At 34.7% G+C, this 20,996-nt stretch overlaps 1 protein-coding gene across 2 annotated transcripts in view; it reads right to left on the bottom strand.

Annotated features, from left to right (window-relative positions):
• Positions 1-20,996, bottom strand: part of GAS7 (growth arrest specific 7) — a 270,755-nt gene that overhangs the window by 105,893 nt on the left and 143,866 nt on the right. For both annotated transcript variants that reach the window (XM_074312075.1, XM_074312074.1), the window contains exon 2: positions 13,209-13,329. In XM_074312075.1, coding sequence (XP_074168176.1) covers positions 13,209-13,329 — 121 coding nt within the window. The remainder of the gene's footprint in view (positions 1-13,208; positions 13,330-20,996) is intronic.

The following is a 20,996-nucleotide window of genomic DNA, read 5'->3' as shown; positions in this document are numbered from 1 at the left end:
ATTTTACTTCTTTTAGCTTCATAAAGTTAATTTAACTGTTTTATGTTTAAAATGGAACTGGAGTGCAGGGGACCCTAAAATTGGAAAATGCCATTGGTGGAAGATGGATCTAATGGCAGAGTGTTGAGATAACCCTTCCCCCACCCCCATTACCTCCAGGAAACACCCTTAAGGATAATAGAAAATGCTGAGGTAGAGTGGAATGAAATAAATCTGACTTTTAGGCAATGAGGCCAGAGTAGATACTGTTGAAAAGGCCTACTATGGCCTTGTCACCTACTACATGAAAGGTGGCTTAATGAACTCATGGAAACGTCGATGGTGTGTTCTCAAAGATGAGACCTTTTTGTGGTTCTGTTCCAAGCAAGAGGCCCTTAGACAAGGCTGGCTGCACAAAAAAGGTGGTGGATCATCCACGCTTTCCAGGAGGAACTGGAAGAAGCACTGGTTTGTTCTCTGGCAGTCCAAACTGATGTACTTTGAAAATGACAGTGAGGAAAAGTTAAAGAGCACAACTGAAGTCCGGACTGCCAAAGGGATCATAGATAACAGCAGCAAAGAGAATGGAATTGACATTATTATGGCTGACAGAGTATTCCATCTGATGGCTGAATCCCCAGAAGATGCCAGTCAGTTCAATGTGCTGAGTCACACTTGTCCACCTACTATGTGGCAGGCATTGTGCTAAGTACTGAGGATACAAAGAGAGACAAAGGCAGTCATTGCACCCAGCAAACTGGAAAAAGGTAGTGGGGAAATGGGAGAAACGATATACAAACAATGTACAAGGAGAAACTATACACAAAATCAGTTTGGACATAACCAGTACAGGAAAGCACTAACATTAAGGGGGATCAGGAAAGACTCTTGTAGAAGTTGGGACTTTAGCTGAGTCTTAAAGAAAGCCAGGAAAGCCAAGACACAGAGATAAGGAAGGAGAATTTTAGAATTCTATGGGGATAGATAGTGAAAATACTAAGAATATGAAGATTAAATATATTTGTAGGAAGAACAAGAAAATGAGTGTCACTGGATGAAAGAGTACTGGAGGGAACATGAAAAAAGATGGCTTAATTATTTTTCTAAAATAAATGACTACCATACCTATTAGTAGAGACTACTTGTAAATAATCGTACCTGATTTTTACAAATGGACTTAACCTGTTTTCGGTTTTTCTTTTAACTATTTAATAGTTTCCTAACAATTTAGAAAGTCAATATTCAAAATGCTAATATTTTACTGGCAAGAAAGACAAAATTAAATAAGAGGCATAAAAACAGAAACCTTGGATGGAAGGAAAAAACAATTTTTTAATGTGCATAGCAAATCAAATTTACCCCAATTTTTTTTGGGGGGAAGCTATATTATAGTATTATAAAAGCAGAGTGAGCAGAAGGGTGAGAACTAAAACAACCAGGAGCTTTAGCAAATCAACTGCTGGATTGTAGGCAGTAGACAGAAAAGATGCAGATAAAAAGCTAAAGGGATTTAGTAGTGAATTTTTGAAGCTAATATGAGGGTACAGAAGCAGACAGGCATGCTAACTTTGGTATTAACTATGTTGAATTTGAGGTGACAGCAGGACATCCAAGTGAAAGCATTTGACATTCAGAAATGCTTGCTCAAGAATGGAGAACAGGTAAGAGGTGAGGACTAAAGATATGAATTTGGAAACCATAATGACAATCATATTAATAATTATACTTGATTACATTTGAAAGTAATTAATTTACTGAGAAATATTTTCATACTATCCCTATAATCTTCATAATAACTCTCTGGTATAGGCAGGGAAGGCATTTTGATTATTTCCATCTTAGGTGAGATGGAGAAATTTAAGCTGTTTTCCTAACATTACACACATAAAAAATGCCAGAACAAAGACTTAACCATGGCTCTTTGAACAAATATGGACCAAATATACCAAAGATAATGTTCTTGTTGCTGTATTATTTGAAGTGATAATAGAAACCACAAAAAGTGAGTTCATTTTTTGAGGCAGAAGATATTCAAAGTAACAGTAAATATAGGAAAAAAAAAAAACAATCAATCAACAAGCATTAAGCTACTACTCCTACTTCTATTACTACTAGTTATTGCAAATGGGATGAGGGATATAAAGGTTAAAAAAAAAAGCCCCTCCCTTTAAGAGGCTTATATTCTATAGGGGAGGTAGTATGTGTGTATGTATGTATGTGTGTGTGTGTGTGTGTGTGTATGTATACAAATATAGATATATTGTGTAAGTATATACACATATTTTTATACATATCCAAGAATCTACAAAATAAATATGAAATCAATTCAAGGGAATTTGGTGGTGGCAACAGGGTACTTGGCAGATAGTGATTAAGCTGAAGGAAGCTAGGGAGTCTGTTAGATGACAATGATTTGAAGTTCTTTCCAAACATGAGAGGACAACTTGTATTAGGGTACAGGGAATAGATATCATATGAGGAACAGTTAAAAACTTTCCTAGAAAGGAAAGTTTTGATAATGCTTCAAATATTTAAAAATGACTCAGATATAAAGAACTAGATATGTTTTGGGGCCCACAGAAAATGGGAACAAGGCTGGAAGGTACAAAGAGGGGAACTTGAAAGAAGGAAAAACTTCCCAATTTAAGAGCTAAGAGTGGAATAGTTTTGTTTAACAGATAAATGAGTCCTACTAATTGAAGGAATCTGAAAGTCTTTCAGCAGAGGCTAGGGAACTATTTGCCAGTGATATAGAGGGAAGTATTTTTCCGGTGTGAAGGAATCCCTCTGAGATTCTATGAAGTCTAATTTGATCAAAGTTACACAGCTTGCTGATGACAGAACAACAACTTGCTGATTCCTGATTCCATATTCTTTCCACCAATCTCAGAATCCTAGAATCTTGTGCCTTGAAAGAACTTTGGAGGTCCTCAGCAAGTGATTAATTATTCATGCTATTGCTTGAAGACCTTTAGGGATAAGGGAAATATGAAGGAAGCCCAATCCCTTTCTGACAGCTCTGTGTTATATATTATGAAAGTATTTATTAAGCATAATGCATTGGAGATTCAAAGACAAAAAGGAAATTGTTTTTGTCTTTAAGAAGTGAAATGACATACACAGGAAAGTAAATATAAGATATACGCAAAATAAATACAAAATAAAGAAACATTAACAATTAAGAGAATCAGGAAAGACTTCCTCATTCTCTGACAATAAGGAACATTGAACCTTTATGTGATGGGAGACAGTGCAAAACAGTGGGAAAAATGCTGATTTAGAATAAGAGGAGCTCAATTAACAAAATTCTTTCTCTGCAAACTTGCAAACTGTGACCTTTGGCATGTTACTTATATTTCCCAGGTCTTGAGTTCCTCAACTGTACAATCAACAAGTTGACTACCTTACTTCAAAGGTCCCTTGCATCTCTAAATTTATGATCCTATGACAGGGAAGTAGGGTTTGTTTTGTTTCATGATAGATTATATAGTTGCACTCTTTGAAAGAAGAAGAAAAAAAAGCCTGCCTATGTGTAGAATATTTTGAATTCAATGTCACCTTTCTGAAAAGCTTAAGATGCTCCTTAATTGCTATTGCTCTGCATCCCTAAGCTGTCCATGTAATGCTTTTCAGTAGAAGGTGGAACTTTCAATTTATAAAAAATGCTTTAAATTATTGTGAGTGTTGATTTTCACAAGGATGTGGAAATGAAATGTAAGACTACAGAAATAAGCCCTAATTTCACTAGAGCACTGCAACAAAAAGTACAGTCCAGATTCAGACACAAAGGAATCATGTTGCTCTTTGGGCACACATCAAAAATCTCTATCAAACCATCACATACTTACAAATCTGTGAAGAGATTCTGGGCAAGAAAACTATTCTGGATCTCAAAGGACATTCAGAAAATGTGAAAATAGTAGCATTTGGAGGCATTTGGGATGAGGAAGAAAAAGAATGAACCTTGTATGATTGAAAGGGGAAAACAACAGAAGATCAGAAGCATGTGGTTATTAAATATCTTCCACTCATGTGGACATCATTCTAGTCCTGGTTTTGCCAATAATCTATCTGACTTTGGGCAAATAACTTCACTTTTCTGAACCTGTTTTCTTGGCTGTAAAAAGCCACTGGGCTTGAATCTCTAGGTCGCCTTCTAGCTTGACATTTTATGATTCATTGATTCAAGTGTCTTATAATCTTGAGCCAAGGTTGGCCATTTGAAGGAATGTTAAAGATTTTCCTTCCCTTGGATCATAATGAGAAAGGATCTTAGAGATCATATAGTCCTTTCCCTCCTCTACAGATTAGGAAACAGAAAAGAGAAGATATATCTTGTTCACAAGTCTTCTTAACTTCAAATGAAATCCCTTTAATAATACTCCTAAGTCTTTTCCATTTGTGCCCATCTTTATTTAAATGAAGATCTGGGTATCAATGGGACATGAATTATTGCTGATGGAAGATTTGGGGTATGAGTTTAAACAATGGGAGAGAACTGCGAAATCGTCAAACGGTACATATTTATTTGTTGGAAAAGGGAGATTATAATTTTTTATATCACCTTCATTTCTTGTAATGGATATGACAGAATTGAAAAGGTTGCATAATGCATGGATTGCTGCATGTGGCATATTATTACAATGGGTTATGAGGAAGACTTATATTACCTGCTCCCTTCCTGAGTGTCGCTATGCCAAAGTCCCTGAGAGTTCAGGAAAGGTTACAGAAAAACCCATTATCAGAATTTCTGCACCCTAAACTGTTTAAGATGAACATGTAGTATGCCTGAAAGATAAAGGTAAAAAAGAGATGATTTAAATAGAGTTCAAAAATTGGGGAAAATAGATGCAAAGCTGAGCCACAAGAGGAGAGGGGGCACAGCAATCCATCTGCTTTTCCTTGTTGATGGCAGAGAAATTTGTGGGTTGATTTATGCATTTAAGCCTCTATCTCATCTCACTTTCTATTTTAGCTACCTCTCCCAACTTAATGCCATTGTTCAGGATGACCCTAATGCCAGAAATCATTCCCTTCTAATCTTTACAGTAAATAGTTTCAGAGAAAGCTCTTCTCAAATAAGAAGGCTTTCCTGGTGCCCCTTCACTGCTAGTGGTCTCTCAAATAATTTTTACATGTTAGGTATTTTATATGTATGCATTGCTTCTGTGATAGAATGTAAGACCTTGAGGGTAGGAACCATTTAATTTTTCTCTTTGTTCAGTATCAAGAACAATACCCAGCACAGATTCATCTTAATCAATACTTGTTGAGCAATTAATTAAAATTACTTCCAGCCATTACTAACAGACTACTCACAGCAGGAAAGAACTAGCTATTGGAGCTTAGATAAATTACATCTCCTTTTTTTCATTTTTCGTAAAATGATAGTGAATATCTCTTTTATGGTACTTACAGACCAAATACCTAATTGAGTCAAATCACTTTAAGAGGAAGAAGTTCAGTAAACTAGATTATTCACATACTACCCTAATGTTTAAGGCAATGCTCATCTCAGCTTTTTTTCCTTTTTGATTTGATTATTCTTATGCAGCATGATAAGTGTGATAATATGTATAGAATAATTGTGCCTATTTAACATATATTGGATTACTTGCTATCCAAGGAAGGGATTCAGGAGAGGGAAAGGAGAAAAATTTGGAACACAAGGTTTTTGCAAGGATGAATGTTGAAAACTATCTTTGCATATATTTTGAAAATATAAAGCTATCATTTAAAAAAAAGACAATGTGCAGATTGCTTTCTACATTTCATTTAATACTAAAATGAGGAGGTACAGGCAGACAGACAGACACAGACACATACACACACACACACACACACACACACACACACACACACTACACTTACATATAGTTGTAGGAATAGAAAGACAAGTGATGAATGGGTTCAAGCTCTGCCTCCAGTATATCCCATATGGCACTATGGTAAAAGAAATATCCAATCATGGCCATCAGGCAACTTTTGAAAACTATAATTACATAATATCAGTTATAGATATGAATCAGAAGATAGAAAATCCCTCTTTTGTAATGCAATCATAGTTTAAGACCTAAAAAAAGTTTATACTTATAATAATTTATCCTTACTAATAAATATTAAGATTACTTAAGGGAGTGCTGGACTTGAAGTTAGGAAAACTAATATTCAAGAGTTCAAATCTGGCCTCAAAAACTTAGTAGCTGTGTAACCCTAAGCAAGTCACTTGACCTTATTTGCCTCATTTCCTCTTCTGTAATAAAATAAGCTGGAGAAGGAAATGGTAAGCCCCTCCAGTTATCTGTGCAAAACCCCAAATGGGGTCACAAGGATAAATATGAATGAAATTAGAATTTTAATATCCAATGTGATTCTATAATCTTAATCATAATTAGGATATATTGGACACATTCTTTGGAGAAAAAAACATTTCTGATGGCTAGTATCTTGTATAGTAGCAACATCAAGCATTTATTGGACTCCTAATATAAGGACACAATGATAATTTCTGTGGATATAAAGATTAAAAGTGTATGTCCCACAGGCAGTTGAATCTGTTAAACAGTTAATATAAAACACAAAACAAAGTTAAGTCATTAAGGCATTTGTATATGTCATGAAAGATTAGCCAAAGAAGGCTGATTCCTGTTAACATCTGGTGAGAATGCTTCTAGAATTATCTGATGATAAGGAAGCAACATGTATATGGTTACTTGGCTACTAAGTTCTAGTTTGCAAATGAACTCCAAGGCCATTATGCTTTCCACCATGTCACAATGCTATTTAAATAATAATAAAATGTTTGATTTACAAATGGAATCTCAGGTAATTCAGTCTAACCTCTTACTTCATTTAGGATTCTCCTCTATGCTTACATTTTATCATCTAGCCTCTTAACAAATTTAGTTAACTGGGGAACTTATCTCAAAAATCAAGACATGAATATTCTTTGTATATGAACAACTCTGATTGTTAGGAAATTCTATCTTATGTCATCTGAGATCAAGAATGCTAACTTTAGGGCTTATGTGAACCAGATTCAATCTCCAAGAATGGATAAGCATTATTTGTAATGGGATAATCTAGAAACCTTCCTGATAAGATCAGGAGTGAAACAAGGAGGTCTATTATCACCAATAATATTCTAAGTTGTATTAGAAATGTCAACAGTAGAAAAAGAAAAAAAAGAAATAAAAGCAATCAGTATGGCTAATGAGGTAATACAACTATGTCTTATTGTGGACAGTATACTTGAAAATCCCAGAGATCTCACTAAAAACTTAGTTGAAATTACTATCCATTTAAATTTTAGAATCCATTTAAAATAACTGTCAACAGAATAAATTACCTAGGGAATATACCTAGCAAGACAAACAAACCCTAGAACTACATGAACATAGGAAGTAAAAAAACCAAAATATGCATAGTTTGGTTTTAAATACATATATGCATGCATATTTCTATTAAAGGGTGGCCTTCGCTAGGGTAAGGTGGAAAGGAAAGGAAGGAAAACAATATGAAACTTAACATGTAAAAAAAAAGATAAATTAAATTTAAAAAAATATTTTGAGCAATATGAGAAAACAGTTTCAGAGCAGCTTGCTCTTAAGTGGCAATACCAGATCTTCACTCGAAATCCAAATAGGATATATGAAACTTTAGCTCTGCCGCTTTAATATATAGCACTCGGAGTCAAAACACCTAAGTTTCCGATCTAGTTCTATCATTTACAAGTTTTATGATTTTATGAGAGTTACCTTAACTTGTCCTAATTTGCTTCTTACTTATAAAAGAAGGATAATCATACTTACAACACATCCACATAGAGTTATTGGGAGGATTAAATGGGATGACATATGTGAAAGCTCTTTCCAATTATGTTATATAAATGGAAAGTACTGTTATTATAATGCTTTATGGGGAATTCAAATCAATATGATCAGTAAGATTTACAGTATGTGTGAGCTTCGACAGATTACTCAACTTCATGTGGCCTGTTTCCTAATCTGTAAATGAAAGTTGAACCAAATGGTTCTAATGTCTCTTCCCACAATAAATACATGATCTTGAGATTCTGATTTTTAAGTAGTTATACAATATACTTCTTTTGTTAATATGTACCATCTACAGATAAGTAAATGACAAGAATTTTATATATATATATATATATTTTTTTTTTTTTTTTTTTTTAAGAACTTTTCATTTCTTTAATAGGGATAAAATCATCAAAACTGTAATAGTCAAAATAACTGTTCTCACTCCTGACAACTTCATTTGGGTGGCAGCACATTATGATAGAAATGGTATTGAAAGAGAATTCCAGATATTTGATCTAACTCCAGTATAACCATCAGTAAAACAATTCAAAGTGGTGCTGTGATTACAGTGCCAGGCCTGGAGACAAGAAAACTCATCTTTCTGCATTCAAATGTGGCTTTAGGCACTTACTATGTGACCTTGAACAGGACACTTTACCCTATTGCCTCAGTTTCCTCACCTATAATAAGATCTGGAGAAGGAAATGGCAAACCACTCCAATATCTTTGCCAAGAAAATCCCAAAATGTGTCACGAAGACTTGTTTTCTCCAAAAAATTGAGAAAATTGGATGAAATTATCTCAAATTTCTTTTCAACATTCTAAATCCAAAATCATCTCACCTACCTCCTTTGAAACATATGCCATTATTGTCAGTTTCTATTGAAAAAAAAATTAGCTTCTGAGAATATCCAGAGACAAAAAACAATATAACCAAGAATATATTGATGTGCCAAGAGAAAAATACAACAAAGTCAGACGCACTTAACCAAATGTCTTGTTTACATTTAGTCCAAAACCCCAATTATCATAATCTTTTAGGATACTAAAATAAGAAAAAGATATAAGCATAAAATGGAAAGCCTATTAAAGTGCTGAATAAAAAACATTTGTGAAGATCTCACATTTGTTGAACACAGATGGAACAGAAGAAAATAGATTAATACCTAAGGTGTGGAAGCCTCTTAGGATAGTTTTTATTAACTCAGAAATGCTAGTGCTATACTTCTTTGTGGGATTTTGGGGCGTATCCAATTATTTAGTAACAAATAAAAGCTCCTGAAAAGCTGTTAAAAGTGTTTTACTGGAAAAAATTACCCTGAAACTCACATTAGTTCCTTGAGTAATAAAATAGGTTTAAATGAGAATCATCCAGTTTAAAGAAAAACTAAAACAAGAAATCAAGTAAAAATACCAACTGTCTGGCATATGGGCCCAAAAGATAAAATGCTTTTGTAAGGCTACATTTGTGGAGGGGAGAAATCATAATAATTTATCCACATGGCCACTTGTTTATTATGGTATTATTATGCTTTCTTTCTTTTAGGTGAAAGTGCAATACCATGTGCTTTTACTTCAAGGAACTACCATTATTTTTTCTGATTATTTTACTGTTTCTAGCATGCAATATGTTCAATAATTATGCCATAAATTCTGAAAGCTTAGATGACTTTCCTGGACTAGTTCCCTCTTCTGCTAAAATCTCAGCTTTACTATCTGCTATTACTGTATGATTTCAATAAAAGTACTTGCCCTAGATTCTTTCCTTTTCCAAACTGTCTAAGGATGATATGACCATCCTGGACTCTTTATTCTCACTCATCATATCTAATCAGTTTCAATATTTTGACATTTCTGTCTTCACATATCTTGCATTCAACTTCATCTTTCTACTCATATTACTGCCACATTACTTTAGGCTCTCTTTAATTTTTTATGTCCTCCTAATTGGTCTCCCTTCTTTCAATTCTCTCTCTACTCCAGTCTATCCCATATATTGATATGGATTTTACCATGTGCCTTCCCTACTTAAATAACCCTAAAGGCTTCTTTTTTTATTATTATTATAGCTTTTTATTTACCAAATATATGCATGGGTAATTTTATAGCATTGACAATTACCAAACCTTTTGTTCCAATTTCCCTCCTCCTTCCCCCATCTCTTCTCCCAAATGGCAGGTTGACCAATACATGTTAAATAGTAAAAGTATAAATTACATACAATATATGTATACATGCTATACAAAAAGAAACAGACTTTGAAATAGTGTACAATTAGCCTGTGAAGGAAATAAAAAATGCAGGCAGATAAAAATAGAGGAATTGGGAATTCTATGTAGTGGTTCATAGTCATCTCCCAGAGTTCTTTCGTTGGGTGTAGCTGGTTCAGTTTATTACTGCTCTATTGGAACTGATTTGGTTCATCTCATTAATGAAGACCATCAGAATTGATCATCATACAGTATTGTTGTTGAAGTATACAACGATCTCCTGGTCCTGCTCATTTCACTCAGCATCAGTTCATGTAAGTCTCTCAGGCCTTTCTGAAATCATCCTGTTGGTCATTTCTTACAGAACAATAATATTCCATAATATTCATATACCAAAATTTATTCAGCCATTCTTCAATTGATGGGCATTCACTCAGTTTCCAGTTTCTACCCACTACAAAGAGGGCTGCCATAAACATTCTTGCACAAATATTCTTTAGTACTTCTTTGGGATATAAGCCCAGTAGTAATACTGCTGGATCAAAGGGTATGCACAGTTTGATAACTCTTTGAGCATAGTTCCAAATTGCTCTCCAGAATGGCTGGATGTATTCACAACTCCACCAACAATGTATCAGTGTCCCTGTTATCCCACATCCCCTCCAACATTGTGCATTATCTTTCCCTGTCATTCTAGTCAATCTGACAAGTGTGTAGTGGTATCTCAGAGTTGTCTTAATTTGCATTTCTCTGATTAGTAATGACTTGGAGCATCTTTTCATATGGCTAGAAATAGTTTCAATTTCTTCGTCTGAGAATTGTCTGTTCATATCACCATTTATTTATTGGGGAATGGCTTGATTTCTTATAGAGTCAATTCTCTATATATTTTGGAAATGAGGCCCCTAAAGGCTTCTTATTGCCTCTAGGGTTGAATATAACTTCCAGTGTTTACCTTTGAAAGTCTTTCATATCCTTGTCTAAACCTATTTTGTTAGCCTTAATTGCAAATGTTGGGAAGTCCTGTTGAATTCAGTTTTGCACCATCACTCAAATATGCCTCTTTCTCTCTCCTATTCCAACAGCTCCTCATTACCTCAACCTGGAACAATTGTACTAGCCTGATAGTTGATTTGCTGTCTTGTGTCTGTCTTCACACAAGTTTAGGGACAAAAAAGACTTCCTAAAGTACATATCAAGCTTTGTCACCCCTTACACAATAAATTCAATTAGCTCCTCAGCACTTCCAAGACAAAACATAAAATCCTTTATTTATAATTCCCTCACAATGCCCCCTCCCTCCCCACACATATCCCATTATCTTTCCTGTCTTACAGTTTACTCTGATCCAGTATCACTGGCCTCTTGGCTATTACATAAATAAGACACTCCATATTTTGACTCTAGGAATTTTCTTTAGCTGATCCCCATGCCTAGAATGGTCTTCTTCTTAATTCTGTATTCTGGCTTCCCTGACTTCCTTCAAATCCAAACTAAAATTTTACCTTCTACAGGAAATGTCTCCCAATCCTTCGTAAATCTACTAATTTACCTCTGTTAATTTTTAATCCCATTTGCTTGTTGCCTTCCCCATTACACAGTGAACTTTTCAAGGGCAAGGAAGATTTTTTTTTGGCCTCTTTTGTCAGCAGTAGAATCAGCCCAGACATTCTCTCCAGAAGTGTGCAGAGGCCAGCCTAACATTAAAGTCTATAGACAAGAAGGAGACAGGAAGAATGAGTAAATTTTGAAAATAATTCCACCATAAAAAGCTATGATGATAATAGGAAAATTCAAGATATAAACCCAGAAAAACTAGCCCCAAATTATCTACAAGCAAAGACTTAAAGCAAATGTAGCTTTGGCTCAAATTCAACTGGGATATCTGGAAGAGGTGAAGCAAAAATATTAAAAAGTTTTAATAAGTAAAAGGAAAATGCTAGAGGATAAAATGATGGGACAAGAAATGAGAGCTATGGAACAAAAATTGTAAAAGAAATTAACAACTTAACAGAAAAGGTACAAAATACTGCTTATTGTAATACGACAGTACAAAAGACAACTTAGGCAGCCTTTCAGTAAGATGGTGAAGGTATTTGGGCTCCCTTACCAGGTGAAAGCAAACTATTCCTGATTAGTCTCAACTACAGGAATAGAGAAAATGATACATTTATATTTTGATTATAGTATTGATACATTGATTAGAAATATAATTATGAATTAAAATAAATAATATTGATCTGTTGATTATAATTGACAGATTGAATATTGATAGTTCTATGCAATTTTTTTTGGACCTGAGGTATCTGATCTAAAACATGATATCTAAACAAATAAGATTTGCTTTACTGGGAAAAAAAAAGGAGAGGATATTCTAAGAACAGAGAAATTACAGTATTCCTTGAAGTCTCAGAACTCTGTCATAACTTGTTGATATGTTTCATTTTTGAGAAAATTAGTTGTATTGACCTCCCTTTTCTTAGAAAATATAGAACTCCTTTTTTAACAAAGAGAAATATACTAGTCTCCTAAAAACTAGGCTTTTGACAAAGTCGAGGAAAATAACAATTATCAGCAATCTCCTCATATCTGAACAAACTACAGGGCTGCCTAGCACTTGGGGGTCTCAGATCTTCCCTTAGATAATAAATGGTATGAATATCGATGCCAAGAACCAGCTGGGATGAGAGCATAGGAGGATATTAGGTATTAGGGATGAAAGAGGAATTATGTATATGGGCTGGTATATCAGGGAAAGTTTCACAAAGTTAGCAGAACTGAATGTTAGCCCTGAAAGATCATTAGGATTTTAAAGGAGGCTAAGGTTTAGGATAAATTTCGTTGGCATTTACATCCATAACATTCCCACAAAAATCAAACTTTGTCACTTTATTTCAGTCTTCCCATTTCTATTGCTTCCCTTTGGGTGTTTTATTATGTTTATTTGTTTTTCCTCCAGCTAAAGTCACAATCTATCAATGCATAGTTTTCAAATCTGGACCTACATCAGCCTTCTAATATAATCTTTGGTCTAAAAGTGTTCTCAAAATCTCAAGTGTGGCTTAGATGGAAATCTACCACATAGCATACATTTTAAGGATAAACAGTCTTAAGTTTCAGCAGAAACTTAAAGAGGACAGAGCACTAAAGATGTGGGAATTCTAGGAAGTAGGGACCTGATGTTTACAGGAACTGTACTCACCATTGGTAACTGTGTTGACATAGTATCGGCGGCCCTGAGGAGACAGGTAGCTTTGCCAGCCAAGTGGCAATAAAGAAGTCTGATTCTCTTCCACAGGCTGAGGGGGAACCATTCCAGGCTTCTATTAGGAGAGAGAGAGAAAGAGAGAGAGACAGAGATAGAGAGAGACAGAGATAGAGACAGAGAGAGAGAGACAGAGAGAGAAAAAGAGAGAGAGAGAGAAAGAGAGAAAGAAAGAGAGAGAGAGAGAGAGAGAGAGAGAGAGAGAGAGAGAGAGAGAGAGAGAGAGAGAGAGAGAGGTCAACATACAAATTTCTATTTTTTAATAGTTGTAATCTGCAGGATTCAGAATCATAGTTCCTAAATCATTTTGGGAAATGTAAGATTTTCAGCCATATGATGGATGGTATAACATGATATTGGGACCTATATATGCATACTAGGTAATGTCAGTCAGTAAATATGTATCTATTAAGTATCTGCTAGATATCAATTGAGTCAGGTAGAACCACACAGTGGATAGAGTATTGGGCATGGAATCAGGAAGACTAACCTTCATCAAATCATCATCATTAAAGCTGCCCTCAGATATTTATTAGTTATATGACCTCGAGCAAATCACTTGACCTCAATTTCATGAAAACTGAACAACTAGGTATTAGGCATTGTGGATAGGATTACAAAGAGAGGTTCAAGAAAGTTCTGTCTCTTAAGGAGCTTACAATCTAGAAAGGAAGATAACATGCAATATACAAAAAAGCTATGTACAGGTTAAATTGGAAATAATCAACTATCACTAAGGTTAATCAGGAAAGGCATCTCATACAAGGTAAGATTCTAGCAAGGACTTTTAAAGCCTAGAGGCAGAGATGGAGAGGGAGGGAATTCTGGGTGTGGGAGTAGGAGCGGAGGGAAAGGGGACAACCAGTGAAAATTCTTGCAGTTAGAAGATGCAGCGTCTTGTGTGGTGAAGATCAAAGAGGTCAGTGTCACTGGGACACAAAGTATGTGGAAGGGATCTTCCTTCTTTGAAAAATGAAAGACTTGGGCTGAGATAAATTGAAAGATCCCCTGTAAATCTCACATTCTAAACCTACCACCTTCTCTCTAAAGCAAAATAAGAACTAACCAATAATATTATTATCAAAAGTTTGGAGCTAGAAGCAGCCTAGCCCAGTTCTCTCATTTTATTTAATTTTTAAAAATGTATTTATAATTTCATTTTTTTATTTTGAGCATAAACACATAAGAGGGCATCTCTACATAGAAGAAGAAAACAAAAAAGGATTATATATGAAACAATGAAACTCTATTTTATAATACTTGCTTTTTTTAAAAAAAGTATATAATAAATTTCTCATGATTTAAAAACTTCTGGCTGTGCTTCCTTCTGCACTTCTTTCTGCTCTCTTCTATGAATTTTAAATTATATTTCAAAGGCCTTTCTTTTTTCCCCATTATGATTGCTTATTCCCCTTGAAATACCTCTTCCAATTATAGGGAGAGAGAAAAAGAGAGAGAGAAAGAAAAGAGAAACAAAGACACAGAGAGAACACAGAGAGACACAGAGACACAGAGACAGAGAAGTATAGTCACACAAAATGAATCCACACGTTTTCTATACCATGATGAAATCAATCAGAAGATAGGCAATATGTTTCTCTAGATACCCCATAAGTACTCTGTAGACATGGTTACATTGCTGTGATCAGAAATCTTAAATGAGTCATTTTTCTTTACAATGTTTTATTACTACATTGATTTGTTCCTGATTCAATTCATTTCACTTGAATCAGTTCATATTTCCATGGTTCTCTGAAATCATCTTTCATCACATTTTATGATACAATATTCCATTATGTCCATATAAGAGTTTTTTCTTCTAATTCTGTCCTCCAGAGATTTTATTTCATTTTTTTATGTCTTGCTCTATTTCTCCTAGATCTTCATGTATTTTTAAATGGAAAATCCATTTTTCCCCTTTGATTTTCTGTGGGTAGTTGTAATGATACTCTCCCCTCGTAAATTAGATTGAAAAGTGGGACATTTCTGGCTTTACAATAATTCTTTATGATGATTTGTATTCTTTGATTCAGTAATTGAATCACTACTGAGTCTGTATCACAAAGAGAATTTAAAAGAGAGAAAAGGACTCACTTGTAAAAAGATGTTTGAAGCAAGCTCTTTTTTGTAGTGGAAAGGAATTGGAAAATTAGTAGATACTCATTAATTGGGAAATGGTATATGAAAGTAATGGAATTAAATTGTTATACAAAAAAAAATCATGAATTAGTTGATTTTAGAAAAACCTGGAAACATTTACATGAACTGATGCTGAGTGAAGCAAGAAGAACCAGGAAAACAGTACACAGCAACAATAAGATTATGTAATGATCAACTATGCTAGACTTAGTTCTTCTCAGTCATTTAGTGATCAAAGGCAATCCTAAACTTTAGATGGAAAACACCATCTGCATCCAGAGAGAGATTCATGGAGACTAAATGTAGATCAACACACACTATTTTCATCTTTATTTTTCTTTCTAATGGTTTTTCCTTTTTGTTCTGCTTTCTGTTTCCCAATCTGACTCATATGTAAATATGTAAAAAAACGAATTTACACATATTTTTTCAAAAGAGAAAGGTTTTTACTCAGTTACCCAGCCTTTTTTTCTAAATTTTCTCAACTGGGGCTTTCTGCCCCAGACTACTTCTTTATGTATTTTTAGCTAGTCTTTGGTGGTCAGCCCTATCTGTTCTCAGCTTAGATTTCTCAGAAACTTCAATGATGGCTATTTACGAGGATCATCTCCCTATCCTTTCCATTCTGACTCTATTAGTCACTCCTGCTCCTCATGGTTTCTAAGGACCCTCTAGTGGGCTATCAATCACATTCTTCTAGAAATTTTTTCCTTTTCCTACTGTAGAATAAGTCCTGCAGGTTACATGAATTTCTGCCTGTCTTTGGTCATATACCTGGAAACTGCTGGCTTGTTTGCTTGACATTTTCTTTGTTATCCAATCCCTTTCCTATGGGCTTCTAGCTGAAATTTTGTCTAAGACTGGAAGAAAAAAATCCCTCACTGTTGTAGGGCTGGAACTTTGAAGAAGTATACTTGAAACAAGAATACTTTGTTGTTGTTGTAAGCAACAAGGTATTAACTCAGTGGAATTGATGAGATAATGCTTCTCTAGTTCATGTGTTATCTAGTATGTTATAATGATATAATCACTCTGGTTGGCATATATTCAGTATGCTGTAATGATGTAATTGTAATAGGGTATTTAAGGGCTGAGAGAACTGGAGACACAGTCAGTCAGTCAGAGTGAACAGACTGTGAAGGAGACAATAAAGACTTTAGACTATTCCTGACCACCCTCATGGTGACTATCCTGCAAAGACCAAAGCCCATGCAGAGGACCTCTAGAAAGCTAGCCCAGACATTACATACTGTTGTTTCTCAAAAAATTTTATGGTCCTTTGTTTAACCTTATAAAGTTTTTCAGTTTTTGTCAAAGCCATTGAGAGAAAACAGATCTGCTTGCTTTTATTCAGGCATCTTGGTCAGAACTTTCTTCCCTTCCTTTTACAAATAAGGAAAAAGAAACCTAGAGAAGGTTAATGATTTTCTTAAGAACATAAATGGAGCATTAAAAATAGAATTTGAACTCATTTTCCCTGACTCTAGATTCAGTTTTCTTTTCATTATAACCATATAGCATCCCCAATGGCACTCAAAAGAGATTTTCATGACCAAAAATTCTGGGAAAATACCTAACAAAACCCCAAAGTTGAAAACGTACAATAAAAGTCACTCACCTATCCATACCCTTTAACCCAATGGTTATGTTCCCTAAAGAGGTTAACAGCAGAAAGTAAGTTCCTACATATATCAAAATGTTCATAGCAACATTTTTTTGTAATAGCAAAAACAATTGTGAATAAAATGGGTAGTCCTCAATAGGTAAATGACTGAACAAATTGTTGTATGTAACTATGATAATAGGTTATTATGCTGTAATAAACAATGATCAAAAAATTATGTATAATAATTAAAAGAACAAAATAAGGAGAATCAAGATAATAATAAAAGATAATGACTATTATAATCTACTTTTTTAAGTTCTACTTACAAAGGTTTGGTCATGGAGCAAGGGCACATGGAGGAAGGGGTTGTCTGTTGATAAGACAAGTTTTTTCCTTCAATATTCCCTAAATTCCTAGGGGTCTTTGGACTTGACAATGAGGCAGGTTCCCCAGAGTGCTACAAACTCTGACCTAAAGAAAAGTCGTGAGGGGGCAGATAGGTGGCAAAGTGGATAGAGCACCAGCCCTGAAGTCAGGAGAACCTGAGTAATCTAGTCTCAGACACTTAACACGTCCTAGCTGTATGATCTTGGGCAAATAACTTAACTTAACCCCAATTGCCTCAGCCAAAAAAAAAAAAAAAAAAAAGAAGAATAGTTATGTGGGTAAAGAATTGGAGATCCTAAGCAAGTAAGAGAAGAAATTGTAAAAGGATAGAAGAAGAAACAATTATAAACAGAAAGTTGCCTATAGGATTTGATTGGGAAAAGTAAGCCATGATGTCCTGCCAAAAGGTACCATACTATAAACAGCCACCAACCAATATTTCCAAGGATCTGCAGCCTTGAGATGGAGAGCCTCTCAGAGAGCTGGAACTGATTGCATTGCCTTTCTCAGTTTCTGGCAAATATGTTTATTCCCTTTCTAATTATTAGTCAAAATAAGTAGGTATATAAGCAAGTTGTTCTTTACTTTAAAATTCAAATTTAATGAACAACCATTAAAAAAAAACCCATTAGCCATCAGAATTGCTAACTTGTGTCATTTTATTTAGTGCTACTTAATCTAGATTCTAGATAAAGAGATAGGAGAGAGCCTTTAAAGCTTCAAAGATGAAATATTTGGTCTATGGGAAAGAATCATTGAGGCAAAGGGAAAAGTCTAAAAACGAATTGTTACATGTACAACAAAGAATAAAAAAAAATCAGATACAAACAAATAACAAACTAAATAAACACATGTATGCATAGACACTTAGACAAACTAATATGAGCTCAGGAAGGCATTTTTCTTCCTCTTTTCAGGAAAAATGAGGTTTGTTTTGAAAGAATGCCATATCTGTGAAGAAAGAGGATACAAGCTACTTGGAAGGGGCAAACCATCCTCTGAACCCTGAAGCTGGAATACCCACAAAGGAGTATACTGTTGAAGTCTGAGTATGCCTACATAGGTGCTGAAACTCAGGAATGACGAACAGCCCAAACTGCCTAGCACACCTATGCCACCTGGTGGCTCATAAAAGCAATACTAAATACTATCCAAACTAAGATGAAATAAAATGACCAGTCTAGAATAAAAAATAATGGGGGGTGGGGAGTGTCGAGGGATGGAGGAGAATAGCACTTTGCTATTGTCAGAAGAGAGGAAGAAGGACTATGGTTAGAAAATGTTGTATATTCCATCAAATACTTTCCTAGGTGAAGCTTAGATGGAGTATTGCACCTGCAATCAAGGAGATATGAGTTCAAATCCAGCCTTGTACAATTCCTAGCTTTTTGATTCTTGTCAAACCAAAACCTCTGCTTCAATTTTTTTAACTGAAAAAAGGGGGAAATAAAACCCCAGATTGTTGTGAGGATCAAAAAAGATATTTATAATAAGGTTAGCATAGTGGCTGGTATAGAAAAGGCCCCATATAAATGCTAGTGATGATAAAGATGATGAGGATGATGATGAAGTGCTTTTACTCTCTATAAAGTAAAATTTGGAGCAGCCAGAATGTAACTTGAGTTAAAAAAAAAATTCACAGCAAAAAACCGGAGACCTTACTAAAACTACCTGATTGAGTAAAGATGAAAATTCTTTATCCAGCTGACATGACCAACTCCTCTCCCAACCAGGTGTAACCATAACTCCCTGGAGAATCCTTCAGAACTATAACAATGTATGGAAGAGTTTTTGAATGGGTTTTAGAGTGACAGAACCATAAATATTTGGAATATAAAAATTTCTAGCAGAAGACATTTTGGAAGAACTTCAGGAAAGATCTGTCTCAATCAGGCAATGAAGTAGGAGGTGGGAGAGCAGTTTGAAGATCAACATAGGTGGAAGGCAATGCAATGCAGTGCAGGGAGACCCAGGGTGGAGAGACTTTTGTGTGCTGAGGGAATCTAGGAGAAGTCTCTATCCTGGTTCAGAAGCCAGTGGATCAGAAGATTAAGTACTACAAAAGAGAAGTAGTGAGCCCCTAAACCCCAATATAACCAGGACTAGGTCATGCTCACCCAGCAGGGGAAGGAAGCTGACAGCATCAGCCCCAGTGTAGCATGAAGTTGCTGTGATCTGTGGAGGAAGCTTGAGCCAATCTCCCCTTTGCCCTAAGAGCAAACCTCAACTTTTAAAAATGAGCAAAAAAGCAAAAAGAACTCTAACCATAGATAGCTTTTATGGAGACAGAGAAGAACAGACCTCAAAACCCGAGAATACTAAAGGCAAAACATTTCCAGATGAAGTCTCAAAGGGTGATATAAGTTGGTCTCTATCTCATAAGACCCGCTTGGAAGAATTAAAAAAGAATCTTAATAGAGAAGAAAAATGGGAAAAGGAAATGAGAACTCTGGAAAAGGAAACATAGAAACTGTCTGAAAAAAAAAATCACTCCTTAAAGAATAGTTTTGGTGAAATGGAAAAAGAAAACAACTCCTTGAAAAACAAAATTTTTGAAAAAATTCAAAAATCCAAACTCCTTTAAAAGTTCAATTGACCAAATGCAAAAAGAGATTAAAAAAAAAGCTAAATGAAGAAAATAATTCACTAAAAATTAGAACTGAACAGATGGAAGTGAATGACTCAATAAGACATCAAAAAATCAGTCAAATAAAACCCAAAATTTTCTTTTTAAAAATAGAAAATGTAAAATACCTCATTTAAAAAAAACAAAAACAAAAAAAACCTGACCTCAAAAATAGATCCAGGAGAGACAATTTAAGAATTATTGGACTACCTGAAAACCAAGACAAAAAAAAAAAGCCTAGACAACATCTTTCAAGAAATCATTAAGGAAAACTGCCTTGATGTCCTAGAATTTGAAAGTAAAATAGTCATTGAAAGAATCCACTGATCACCTCCTAAAAGAGACCCCAAAATGAAAACCCCAAGGAATACTGTAGTTAAATTCCAGAATTATCAGATCAAGGGGAAAATACTGCAAGTAGCCAGAAAGAAACAATTCAAATATTGAGGAATTACAATCAGGATTACCTAGAACCTAACAGCTTCCACTTTAAAGGATCGAAGGGCCTGGAATATGATATTCTGGAGGGCAAACATTACCAGGTGATCTTCCAATCACAAAACAAAGTTTTGGACATTTAGGAAGTGTTTAATTTGTTCATTTGATTAAACTTTATAAATATCTGTTATGTAAATAAGATAGGCTTCTTTGATCCCCTCCAGTTAACCTTCTTTCAAAAGAAAACCCAAAGAATATCTATCTAAATTGAAAAGCAGAGGTCTGCTCCACTACCCTAAGAAATAGAAAATATTAGAATATGTTAAATGAAATTATAGTGTTTTTTTTTCTTTCTTCCTATTATATTCTTTATAGATAGGAAGGCAAATAATTTTATATCCTTTTGTTGTTGTTGTTGTTGTTGTTAAGAGATCTAACTAGTCAACCAGTCAAAAAATACTAAATTATTGGTTCCTATGTGCTTAGCAAAATGGAAAGCTAATATTTAGGTTAAAAATATTATCTCATT

Source organism: Sminthopsis crassicaudata, chromosome 4 (assembly GCF_048593235.1).
Source record: "Sminthopsis crassicaudata isolate SCR6 chromosome 4, ASM4859323v1, whole genome shotgun sequence".
Lineage (NCBI taxonomy): Eukaryota > Metazoa > Chordata > Mammalia > Dasyuromorphia > Dasyuridae > Sminthopsis > Sminthopsis crassicaudata.
This window is presented reverse-complemented; position numbering and strand designations above follow the sequence as displayed.